Source organism: Bombina bombina, chromosome 6 (genome assembly GCF_027579735.1).
Source record: "Bombina bombina isolate aBomBom1 chromosome 6, aBomBom1.pri, whole genome shotgun sequence".
Lineage (NCBI taxonomy): Eukaryota > Metazoa > Chordata > Amphibia > Anura > Bombinatoridae > Bombina > Bombina bombina.
Genome location: NC_069504.1, coordinates 625,589,763 through 625,603,559, shown reverse-complemented (window position 1 = coordinate 625,603,559; position 13,797 = coordinate 625,589,763). Strand labels below are relative to the sequence as shown.

Here is a 13,797-nt window from a genome sequence, read left to right as displayed (position 1 = left end):
TCATGATGTAATACCAACCTATCCTGCAGTTAACCTATAGGTATCATGATGTAGTACTAACCCATCCTGCACTTAACCTATAGATATCATGATGTAATACCAACCCATCCTGCAGTTAACCTATAGATATATCATGCAGTAATACAAACTCAACCTGCAGTTATCATTGTGACATCCTGAAGTAACAGCACCAACCTATCCCGTAGTTGTCATGAATCCATTTTAAAATAATAATAAAAGCTTATCATGTAGTTGTCACAGAGCCACCCACCATGAAGTACTAATATCAACTCATCATGAAGTTGTTCTGAGACAATCCGGTAATAATAAGATCATCAATATTTTACAGTGCATAAATCAGGAATTCATCTTAGGGTAGTTATTCTGAAAACTGGCAACGCATCTCATTTAAATATTTTGGCCAGAGGACAATTTCAAGATGGCTTCTGATAACAATCCCCAATGATAAAAAAACATATTCTGAAGTTGTGGATAATTATAACTGGATGCAGTTGTACATGAATATCTGCATGTCTGTCAGGCTGCAGGTGCATTTAATGCTCAGCTTCAGCATCAATAAACAATGCTACATGCTCATATTTCATGAAAGAATATTTGCTTCTGATTTCAATTATTTAACAATTGCTCAATCACATTCATATTTCCATGTCAATGCGTAAAACTATTTTCAGACTGAATTTCAGGTTGAATAAAGATCATACAATGCTATAAAATGATAGAAATGAACCAAATTAGCGTTATTAAGCCTTCAAAATATTCAGATTCCTCCTATTAGATAAAAGACTTACATAAAAGCCTTAATGGTATTTCCAGACTAAAGGCCCTTTCCATTCATTTACAGCAATAAAAAAAGATAACATTTTTTTTTAATTAGTTTTAAATCTCCGCTGTTGGTGGAGATTCTGTCAGTTTTTAGCAATAGCTGAATTTTGTTTTATCTGCGAAAACTATGATGAATTATGCAATTAGAAAGTATCATTCGGGAAAAGGTTAAAGTTGTGATTTGTGTTTTTATACTGTCAACCATGTATGATTGTTTTTAAAACTAGCGTTTAATGGGTCATTGTTTTTCTACATTTTCATTATAATTTAGAGAATAATGCTCACATGTCTAGCTGAGTTTGTGGGCACTTTTTAAATGTATTTAGTTATGGTGAAATATCTTGTATCTCACAAACCCTGCTAGCGCTGCGGAATCTGTTGGCGCTCTACAAATAACCGATAATAATAATGGCAGAAGGGGTGAGATAGGGTTTCTGACTTACACAGTCAAGGTTCTTACACCCTGTTCCAAATTATTATGCAAATTCTATTTCAGTGTCACAAAGATTATTTTTTTTTTTTCAGTTTAACTTATGGATGGCATTGTGTCTCAGGGCTCTTTTGATCACTGAAAACAATATCGGACACCTGTGATAATTAGATTGCCAGGTGAGCCCAATTAAAGGAAAATCTACTAAAGGAGGGTGTTCCACATTATTAAGCAGAGCACCATTTTCAAGCAATATGGGGAAGAAAAAGGATCTCTCTGCTGCCGAAAAGAGTGAAATAGTTCAATGCCTTGGACGAGTTATGAAAACATTAGATATTTCACGAAAACTTAAGCGTGATCATCGCACTATTAAGAGATTAGTGGCTGATTCAGAGCACAGACGGGTTTGTGTAGATAAAGGCACATTGAGGAAGATTTCTGCCAGATCCATGCATCGGATCAAGAGAGCAGCTGCTAAAATACCATTACATAGCAGAAAACAGATATTTGAAGCTGCTGGTGCCTCTGGAGTTCCACGGACATCAAGGTGTAGAGTCCTCCAGAGTCTTGCAACTGTGCATAAACCTTCCATTCGGCCACCACTAACCAATGCTCACAAGCAGAAACGGCTGCATTGGGCAGAAAAATACATGAAGACTAATTTTCAAACCAGGATGGTCCAGATGGATAGAGTAGTGGATGGTTGGTGGACGGCCACCCTGTTTCAACAAGGCTACGATGTCACCTTGGTGGTGGAGTCATGTTTTGGGCTGGAATCATGAGAAGAGAGCTGGTCGGCCCCTTTAGGATCCCTGAAGGTGTAAAGATGACCTCTGCAAGGTATGTGGAGTTCCTTACTGACCACTTCCTTCCCTGGTATAGAAGGAAGAACTATGCTTTCCATAATAAAATAATCTTCATGCATGACAATGCACCATCTCATGCTGCAAAGAATACCTCTGCATCAATGGCTGCTATGAGGATAAAAGGCGAGAAAGTCATGGTGTGGCCTCCATCCTCCCCTGACCTCAATCCTATTGAGAACCTTTGGAGCATCCTCAAGCAAAAGATCTATGAGGGTGGGAGGCAGTTTACATCCAAACAGCAGCTCTGGGAGGCTATTCTGACATCTTGCAAACAAATTCAAGCAGTAACTGTCCAAAAACTCACAAGTTCAATGGATGCAAGACTTGTGAAGCTGCTATCAAATAAGGGGTCCTATGTTAAAATGTAACGTGACCTGTTAAAATGTGTAAAAAGTTAAAATGTTGTTCAAAGTTTGATTGAAATAGCTTTTGATTTCAGTAAATATGCTGCAAACACAACAAATGACAATTTTCAGTTCTTTACAACCGATAAAGTATTTTGAAGCTTACTGTGCGTAATAATTTGGAACAGTGCATTGTAAGTTTTTTATTTTGAAAAAAAATACTGTTATCATTAGGAGGTTTGTTCAATAAAATTTGAATTGTACTCTTAATAGTTGATAACATGAGAATTATGCTCACTGTTGTTTACATCAATTATTTTGGTAAATGAGAAAGATATCATTGGCATAATAATTTGGAACAGGGTGTAGTTCCACCCTTGCTTTTTAAAAAAAATAAAAAAAATTGAAGGTAAGGTTTTTTTAATGCCAAAGTTTAAACTCTCATTGAAACAAATGAAAGCTATGAGATGCCTGAGTTTGCGTTCTTACTTAATTGTGATTCTAAAATTATATACGTAGTTGTATCCATTTCAAAATACATGCATGGTGCTCTTCACTTGTTTTCTTAATGTTATATGGGGTGAGTTTAAATTCAGAAATAGAGGCCGAATTATCATATGTCTGTCGGACCTGATCCGACAGTGTGGACCAGGTCCGACAGACCGCTGAATGCGGAGAGCAATACTCTCTCTGAATTCAGCATTGCACCAGCAACTCACAAGAGCTGCTGGTGCAACGCCGCCCCCTGCAGACTCGCAGGCAATCAGCCGCCAGCATGAGGGTGTCAATCAACCCGATTGTACTCAATCGGGTTGTATTGTGGCGATTCCTGTCCACCTCATCAGAGCAGGCGGACAGGGTTATGGAGCAGCTGTCTTTAGACCGCTGCTCCATAACTTGTGTTTCTGCCGAGTCTGAAAACTCGCCAGAAACACGGGCCTACAAGCTCCCTACGGAGCTTGTTAAATGGGCCTCAATATGTTAATTGAGTAATTAAACCAGGGAATTTTTCTACACTTAACCATCTTATTTTCAAATACTGAATATATTTCCAGAATAGCAGTGTCATGAATTAGATTAGTGCTGATTGTCCCATATTAAGTGCTTTTTATCTCTTTGTTATTAATCACTGTTTTATGCCTCTTTACCAGGTTTTACGGCATGAAACTTAAATATGTCACTTTTGAGGATTCCTACTTTGAAGATTGTTATTTTGAAGATGTGACCTCAGTGGGTACAGTTTTTAAAAACTGCACAATTAATTCCACCATTTTCTATAACACAGGTAATGAATAAGCAATTTCACTTCTCTGAATCTTCTCATACACCCTGAATGTCAGTAATATCAATTAATGATGTGCTACAAGGTTTCCATTTTGTTTCAAATGAATTGAAAGTTTCAAACCAGTATAAATGTAAATGCCATATCTGTTATGTCACTTTCTACTTCAATGGACAGTAAAGTCAGTGTTAAAGGGGTGTGGAACCAAATGTTTTACTTTCATGATTCAGATAGAGCATAAAAAACTTTCCAATTTACATCTATTATCAATTTGTCTTCATTCTCTTGGTATCTTTTGTACAAAAGCAGGTATGTAAGCTCAGGAGCATACACATGTCTGGAGCACTATTTGGCAGCAGTTTTTATTTAATAAGAATATTATTTATTTAAAAGAGCACTATATGGCAGCTCAAGACACCTACCTAGATATCTCTTCAACAAAGACTACCATGGGAACCTGAATCACAAAATATTTTTTTTTAATTTCATAAACCTTTAGACTTTCATGGCTTAGAAATAACATGCAATTTAAAGCAACTTTGCAATTTACTTCTATTATAATGTTTTTTCTTAGTTCTCTTGGTATTCTTTGTTAAAGAGTTCTCCTATGTGAACTCATGTGTCTTTAACCATATGGCAACATTATTTGCAACAATGTTTATAGAGATGATATACATAGTTACATAGGGCCTGATGATCTAAATTACCCCAGATCAGACATGGTTTTTTTTACCTACCCTCGCAGTGGAATTATTGAAAAAATGGGACAGTTCCTGCAAGAAGCGAGATGTCTCCTATTAAAAGTAATGGACCTCGATGGAAAGGGACACTTCCTTCCACAGAGCAAAGTTAGCAGTGAGCAGGAGGCCCACTTTTAAAATGAAATCCTTCAGCTAATATAAATCACATTTGCTGCTTTTCTGCATATATGATCTCACAATTGCCTATATTTTTGTATGGATCTGTTTTTCTATAAGAGTTGTAAGAATTTTGAGAAAAGCTCAGAACCTATTAGTTTGCCAGAAAAAAACATGTGAGCTCTTTAGTGCAAAAATCTTTACAGAATTAAACTGGGATTAGAGAGACAATTTCATATACGCCCATGTTCAGCCCATTTTTGAAAAAATAACAATTACTATTTGTATTTTGTACTTTTAAGTACAAATTTCTAAGTGATTTTTGCACACCCAGTATACTTAAATTACAATTTACGATGTTAATATTTAATGCAATTTATTCTTGGGTAATTTACATACAAATTTTAACTTTTTGATAAAATACAATTTTTTGTGACAAATTTTGTTACAATTTTTTTTAAAATTTTTCAATGGTTCAATTATTCATTTTGTAAGATTTTTGAATTAAGATTTTCATTGTGCAATTTTGGGAAGTTCTTCCTATACAAAAATGCAGTATACACCCCTTAGCAAGACACCCTGTTTTCAGAGTAAAAAGTAGCTTTAGATCATTCCACCAGGGAAATAGAAGGACTAATGAGTATTCTTTAATAATCTCACCAGCCCAGAGAGCTTTAGATCATTCCACCAGGGAAATAGAAGGACTAGTAAATATTCTTTAATAATCTCACCAGCTCAGAGAGCTTTCATTCCACCAGGGAAATAAAAGGACTAGTAAATATTCTTCAATAATCTCACCAGCCCAGAGAGCTTTAGATCATTCCACCAGGGAAATAGAAGGACTAGTGAGTATTCTTTAATAATCTCACCAGCCCAGAGAGCTTTAGATCATTCCACCAGGGAAATAGAAGGACAAGTGAGTATTCTTTAATAATCTCACCAGCCCAGAGAGCTTTAGATCATTCCACCAGGGAAATAGAAGGACAAGTGAGTATTCTTTAATAATCTCACCAGCCCAGAGAGCTTTAGATCACTGGGCCCTTACACTGCTCAGGACATATGCATGCTCTTATGCTGCTATAAATCTACCTAGATTTACTCTTCAACAAAGAATACAAAGAAAACAGAAGTACATTTGAAAGTTGTTTAAAGTTGCATGCTCTATATAAACCATTAACGTTTCATTTTGACTTTACTGCCCCTTTAACACAAACATTTCAAGTTTCTCTATTATGAGCAATTGCAGGTCATGTTTTATAGTATAATATAGTTTGTCATATATCTGTATGGATATTAGAGTGCACACATATATAGTTTGAAATTACAGATTAAAAAATGTACTCTTCGCAACATTTGTTAGATAGAATTGTGAAAACCAAAGCAGAGCCAAACTCTCAGAAGCACTGTTATCATGGTAAGATCATCTTACACTTTTTTCCATTGCTAGGGCTTAGTCATAGTTTTCAAATACATTTGTACTTCAAGGTCCTAGTAGGTTTCAACATTTTTTTTTTTTTATTTAGAGTTCCTGACTTGAACCTTTGTTCCTTAACAGACTAGCTAGTATCTAGAGAATTTTAATCTGGCTATTTAGTGGTTAGCATGAAAGAAATTAAAATACATTTATATGTCTGGCCACTTAATTATCTGTTTTCCAGACTGAAACAGGAACAGTAAAAACATCATAAGCAAATAAAAAATGTGCATGACTTTCCAATAATGCAAATGATCCCTATTCTGGTCATCATAAATGCACTAGTAGGGATAATATTCATGTGCCCTTTATATGACTTTACTTTACTTATGGTAGTATAGTCTGGTACTTGCCCTCTAGTTATTATAATAGAAAATATAATATAAATCTGAGCACGCGGGAAGCTTGAGTATAGTGATTAGTTTTGTGAGCATGGAGAGGTTGGAGCGACTAGAGCGAGCAGTTAGCAAATGATGTCCAGTGCTGAACAATCTTTTCAGTTGTAGGACAAAACTCAACTTTAGATGTTTATCTGGAATCTCCAACTTCACAACCTCACCAATTCACCAGCTTCACCAACACTTATGTTGTTTTATATGATGTTGAATCACTAAATATCAGTTACGCAGAAAATATTGGAAATGTGATGAATGAAGAAAGAAAGTGAGTACAAGTTACAAAGGGGGAAAGAGAGGAAATGTAAAATGAAAACTGTAGAAGAAAGAGAAAAAAAGTTAAAACCGCATCTGGGAGAAAGCTGTGCATGGTCTTCCATGTAATGACTATAGCTAGAGAGATTTTCATAACATATACTAATTTTATGTGGCACAATAAAGATTACTAACTAGATGTATCCAACATTAATATTTTTAAAGCAAATTATTATAAATTTACATATTATCTTACTTTAAAAACCGCCACAATGTAAAATAGTTTGGTGGACATATGACACATTTTATTTGTTTTTATAGTTATAGCTATAAAAATACATAAATTATGGCTTTCCCATTAAAAAGATATTTTTGGAACCAGGAATATCTATGTAACTCATAAATGTGTATCTCGGGCTGTAGAACAATTAGACATTGGATCCTACTGCTTATTAACATATTTATGGTGTCTCATTTAGATCTCTACAAGCACAAATTCATTGACTGCAACTTTATAAACAGCACCTTCTATGAACCAAAAATGGGTTGTCATATTGATTTTGAAGCGGATAATGATTTCCTAATTTACTTGGTCAGTTTTCTGGGAAGTTTGTCTGTATTACCCGGAAATATCATATCAGCACTACTCATGGACAAAATTGGAAGGATAAAGATGATTGGTGAGTACTGAAACTAACTGTTACTATGGCTGCCTCTATGGACTGATTTCAAAAGAGCTGTTTTTTTTGTTTTAATGCTCATAAGTATAGTTTACAATTACATATACAGCTGAAATATAGATGTTTGTAGTGACTGAGTCACTACAAGCTGGAAAATTTGAAGAATATCAGTTGAGTAATTTTCAAATAAAATATTTGAACAGATTGTTATAAAATTTGGCATGAAGACAGATCCAAGTTACCTCTAAAGTCTCATTAAACTGCATAACAAATTAAAAATGTATCATGTTTTTACATGTTAATTACAGGGTTAATGTGAAAGTCAATTTATTAAGATCTAAAAATGCTTTTTATGGCTTGATGTTTAAGATTTCAAAAGTTATAAAAAGAAGTAAATTCATAAATAAAAAGCTTTAATTAATCCATAGACAATGAGAAATCCAATAAGGTCTCCCACCAGCCTATTCAGTCTTCAGTCCTAATTTGTTCTGAACTGCTGTTTAGTAAACCTCAAATCCATCCATGCTTCAGTGAAATAGTTCTATGCCATTACATAGAAACTGGTAAGACTAGAGAGGCTTGAAAGACTGGATGAAGCTGTTGGTAAATTTAAACCAATACTTAGCAAGAGAAAATTACACATATTTTTCTCCAGCTTTACCTCCTCTCTAGCCTCTCCCGAATCACAAATGTATATGTTCACTGATGATGCTGATTCATAAGCTTACTCATCTCTCCATGTCAGCTAGATGGAATTAGATAGTACAGCTTTAGATTCTGGTGAAACCAGTGAAGCTGGAGAGGATACAAATACCTTTTATAAAATGTTCTTTTCTATCAGAATTATTTTTTTTTTTTAATGTTGATTTTTTAATTACTGTTGTTCCCTTATGCAGTTGCCCTTATCGCAAAAATAGTTATTATTTTTGCAAAAATGATGCTGTATTACTTTTTTTTCTGCAAAATATATACTACTGTAACATCTCTATTAAAGATGTAAAGAAAGAATGGTTTTTCTTGATACTGTTGTATACAAGAAAGGGTCTGATTTAAAAATTGATATATATATATATATATTGTAAGGAAACGGATCATAATACCTTTCTTAGATACAACAGTTTTCACAATAAAAGACCTAAAGGACTCTTTTCCAAGGAGTCAACTAATCAGGGTAGATAGAATAGTCATTGAGGAAAAGGTAAAACAGATAAGATTGACTGAAATAGGGGAGAAGTTCCTGTAAAGAGGTTACCCTAAAGGGTTAATTAACAAGGAAACATAACATATGCCATAAAAGGGAAAAAATTATATTTGCATCCCAATATAATGATTACAGCAAGAAAATAGCTTGCATAATTAGAAAACATTGGCATATAATTCAGGATTGTAACAAAGAAATAAATATAGTTCAAAACAAACCCATTATGGCCCACAGGAGAGTAAAAAAACGTAATGACATAATAAAAGGGAGAGATACATAACTAAAAAAATATTGGTTGCTATCCTTGTTTAGGATGTGGTAATTGTCATTCGGTAATAAAAGGTAAAGAATTTGTCCACCCAAGCAATCTTATTTCACGTGTGAATAGACTTTTGTGGTTTACATTATAAAATGCCCATGTGCTAAAATTTATATCGGGGAGACCACCCAAAAAATGAGAGGCTGAATCAGCATAAATCTAACATTAGAAAAAAAGGATGATAAAAAGCTCCTGTAGCGTGTCATTTTGTGGAATATCGCCATCAAATCAGTCAACTTAAATGGCAAATTATAGATCAAGTTGATTTATCTAGAGGAGGGGGTAATAGAGAAATCTTCTAAAACAAAGAGAGGCGATCTGGATCCATAAATTGGATGCCATGTACCCAAAAGGGTTAAATAAAGAATTAGATTTATCCATATTCCTCTAGAGCTATTAACTAAACTTAATATATCCTGTAAAGTATAAGATTTTCCATTGGTAATTAATTACATGTAAAGATATATAAGAAAATTGTTTTTGAAATTATGTTCCATGACATGTACTTATGCTCTTTGGCACTTTAATGTGTCTTTTTAGAATTTGTGTAATATGTAAATAAATGTGAACGGTATATGGCAGTATATCTATTGCCAATAAAAAAATGTGTTTGTCCTATGATAGGGTTACACATTTTAAGAGTCTCTGATTGGTTGTTTTGTACCTTTAAATAAGACACAGGTGCATAGCTGTGTATGCATGATTAAGTGACTGTGATCCCGAAACGTTGCATACCTGTGCTGTTGTTATGCTTCAATAAAAGATTATTGCAAAGATTAATGGTGCTGTGAAATATTGAATTGCTATACAGTGAGTTGGAGGTCGCTAACTCGTTCACTGTGCACTAATCCTACGGAGGATATTACCCTATTGCCAATCTAACTTTGAATTGTTTGATCTTTTAAAGATGTGGTATGCTGTTTAAATTATTGCAAATTAGTTTAAGCAAACTTGCGGTAATTTACGCTCCTCATATTTTCTGTGGGTGAAGTTAAAATGCGATTTCTCAAACACAATTGCATTTAACGCTAAAACTTTTTACGAGACCTGTAAGTTCATGTAAAGAGTTTGGCTGAAGGAAAAAGTTGCACTAAACTACACTATTAAAGGAATAGGAAAGTCAAAATTAAACTTGCATGATTCAGATAGAGAATGTTATTTTAAGACACTTTAAAATTTTCAAATGTACTTCATTCAATTGGTATCCCTTGTTGAAAAATAATACGCACATATCCTACACTAGTGAGAGCTAGTTGTTGACTGGTGCCTGCACACATTTGTCTCTTGTGATTGGCTAACTAGATGTGTTCATCTAGCTGCAAGTAGTGCAGTGCTGTTCCTTCAGCAAAGGATAACAAAAGAATGAAGACAATTTGATAATAGAAGAAAATTGGAAAGATGTTTAAAATTGTATGTTCAATCCAAACCATGAAAGAAAATGTTGGGGTTTCCTATCCCTTTAACCCCTAAATCACCACATAGCCCACCACAAAGTACCCCTCTACACTATTAACCCCTAAATGCCACACCGCAAACTACCTTGCTACACTATTAACCCCTAAACACCTACGCCCCCACATAGCAAACTACCTCACTACACTATTAACTCCTAAATTGCCATACCCCCACATCGCAAAGTACCCACTAACCTCTAAACCCCCTAACCAGAAAACTCCTCTAACACTCCTTAACCTAACACCCCTTAAGTTATCAAAAATAAAAAAAACTAACATTACAATTAAAATAAAAAATCTAACAATACATTAAAAGAAAAAAAACTTATATCATTATATTTAGAAATAAAACAACTTAACATTACATTAAAAAAATACTACTAATAAAAAACCCAGTTATGCCTATTCTAAAACTATAGCCCCACTGAAAAACCACACAAACCCCAAAGTAAAAAAACCCTATACTAACACTCAAATAAACTATAGCAATAGCCCTTAGAGAGGCTTTTTGTAAGTGCATTGCCCTAAAATAACAGCTTTTGTCACTCAAAAAAATACTACCCCATTCTACAATATTAGAAACGCCCCCCCCCAAAAAAAAAAAAAAACTACTCTAAAAATTGCCCTGAAAATGGCATTTGGTTGGGCATTGCCCTTTAAAGGGACAGTCTAGTCAAAATTAAACTTTCATGATTTAGATAGGGCATGCAATTTAAAACAACTTTCCAAATTACTTTTATCATCAAATTTGCTTTGTTCTTTTGTTATTCTTTGTTGAAAGCTAAACCTATGTATGGTCATATGCTAATTTCTAAGCCCTTTAAGACCACCTCTTATCTCATGGTATTTTGAGTTTTTCACTGGTAGATAGCACTAGTTCATGTGTGCCATATAGATAACATTGTCCTCACTTCCGTGGAGTTATTTATGAGTCAGCACTGATTGGCTAAAATGCAAGTTTTTCAAAAGAACTGAAATAAGAAGACAGTCTGCAGAGACTTAGATACAATGTAATCAGAGAGGTAAAAAGGTAAAAAGTATATTAATATAACCATGTTGGTTACGCAAGACACGACTGGGGAATGGGTAATAAAGGGATTATCTATATTTTTAAACAATACAAATTCTGGAGCAGTCTGTCCCTTTAAAGCTGTGGAAATGTAAATAAAAAAATAAATAAAAATACTGCAGTATTGTTTTAATAATAGTTCTGATTCTCAAAATGTAATATGAATAAAAGATGCCAAACTAGATTTGACTTATGTATGCTGTCTTATAGCTATGAAATCCTGTCTCTGATACAAAAATGTTTTTTGGATGATGTATTTTTTATTATTACTAACATTATTGTCTGTTCTCTGCTTATAGCTGGATCTATGTTGATATCAGCAGTATGCTGTTTCTTCCTCTTTTTTGGGAACAGTGAATCTGCAATGATTGGCTGGCAATGTCTCTTTTGTGGCACTAGCATTGCTGCCTGGAATGCACTGGATGTTATCACTGTTGAACTTTATCCTACAAACAAAAGGTATCATCTATTTGTTTATATTAACCTACTTGTTAATTTGTATCATATTTATTTTGATTTATTTAAATTATTTTTCATTTATTGATCTGATTGAGAGAACTTAGTGAATATACTTAATTATTTGAACCATCATTATATACAATTTACTTCCAGAACTAAAAATCTTTGTTTCTGTTTTCGAGGAACTTTAAATATTTGAAAACTTATATCCTACCATAACATAAACTTTATACTCTTAATTAAAAATAAAAAACACTCACTTATATGTAGATCATTTTATCTTGTAGCTGTTGCCTAAAGATTCTAAAGATATGATTCCTATTATGTATTATTAGTGTACTTAATTTATAAAGCACCAACAAATTTTGCAGTGCTGTCCATGGGTACAATTGATACAATGATACAGTACTTGTAAAAGACAAGACAAAATTTGACAAACAAATACAGGAGGTATTGAGGGCCCTATTCCCTTAGGAACTTACAATATAGAAGGGCAGGAGGGTGAGAAACAGGAGTTAGGAACTGCAAGGGTGATAATGATGTAAGTATAGAGTTAGATGAGGGTTATTATTAGGTAAGTGGAATTCTTTTGTTACTGAAATGGGTGGGAGACAAAAATGTCTTTAGAGGGCGTTTAAAAGAAGGCAGATTAGGGGAAAGTCTGACAGCTTGAGGAAGTGTGTTCCAGTGGGTTGGTGCCGCACAAGAGAAGTTCTGCAGCATGGGAAGAGGTGATAATAGAAGATGCAATGAGCAGGTCATTGTTGGATCTTAGGGGTGGAATGGAGTATATTTGTTGATTAGTGATGAAAGGTGGTGGTCATTGGTAAGGGCTTTGTAAGTCAAGGTGAGAATTTTGACAGTCGAGTCCCTAGCGCTGCGGATTCTGTTGGCGCTCTACAATTAACCAATAATAATAATAATAATAATAATAATAATAAATTAAACTTTCATGTTTTAGATAGGGCATGCAATTTTAAACAATTTTCCAATTGACTTTTATCATCAAATTTTCTTTGTTCTCTTTGTATTTGTTGTTGAAAGCTAAATCTAGGAAGGCTTTTAAACTGATTTCTAAGTCGTTGTAGGCTGCCTCTTATCTCAGTGTTTTTCACAGTTAGATAGTACTAGTTCATGTGTGTCATATAGATAACATTGTGTGGAGTTATTTATGAGTCAGCACTGATGGGGCTGAAATGTATTAATATAACAGTGTTGGTTATGCAAAACTGGGGAATGGGTAATAAAGAGATTATCTTTTTAAACAATAAGATTTTTTCAAGTAGACTGTTCCTTTAATTCACTGTTGTCTAAAACTCTTCTTTAAATATTAATTATCTTGTATAATTAAAATGTTACATTTCTTTTTCTCCAGGGCAACAGCCTTTGGGATTTTGAATGGTTTTTGCAAGCTAGCGGCCATTTTTGGGAACTCCATCTTTGCTTCTTTTGTTGGAATAACAAAGGTTGTTCCTATACTTCTTGCATCAGCTGCCCTTGTAGGAGGCGGCCTAATATCTCTCCGGCTACCTGAAACTCGAGAACTGGTTCTTATGTAAAAAATGGAAGAGGAACAGGACATGTACTGCTAACACTTAGCTATGAGTGCATGACAATTCTCCACTGGTGAATGTCTTGTGTTTAGAATCAAGATAAAGATCCACACTGGAAATCATAGAACAGTTAAAAGGCTTTGTGTATCATAAAATAATAATAATGTTGTTGACAAAAATGGAAAAAACAAAGCAAAGTCTAAAGTATATTATAAATGTGGTAATAACATTATTGGTCCATGGGAACAAATCACGTAATGGTCTTCCTGTAGTTTACTTTCTATCATACAGTAATACTAAACTAAGTGTTGATTAA

At 34.1% G+C, this 13,797-nt stretch overlaps 1 protein-coding gene across 1 annotated transcript in view; it reads left to right on the top strand.

Moving 5' to 3' along the window:
* The window catches only part of SV2B (synaptic vesicle glycoprotein 2B), a 136,166-nt gene extending 122,419 nt beyond the window's left edge, over positions 1 to 13,747 (top strand). Inside the window, exons 9-12 of the mRNA XM_053719916.1 lie at positions 3,635 to 3,768; positions 7,226 to 7,426; positions 11,769 to 11,928; positions 13,304 to 13,747. Coding sequence (XP_053575891.1) covers positions 3,635 to 3,768; positions 7,226 to 7,426; positions 11,769 to 11,928; positions 13,304 to 13,487 — 679 coding nt within the window. The 3' untranslated portion in view covers positions 13,488 to 13,747. The remainder of the gene's footprint in view (positions 1 to 3,634; positions 3,769 to 7,225; positions 7,427 to 11,768; positions 11,929 to 13,303) is intronic.
* The last annotated feature ends 50 nt before the right edge of the window (positions 13,748 to 13,797 follow it).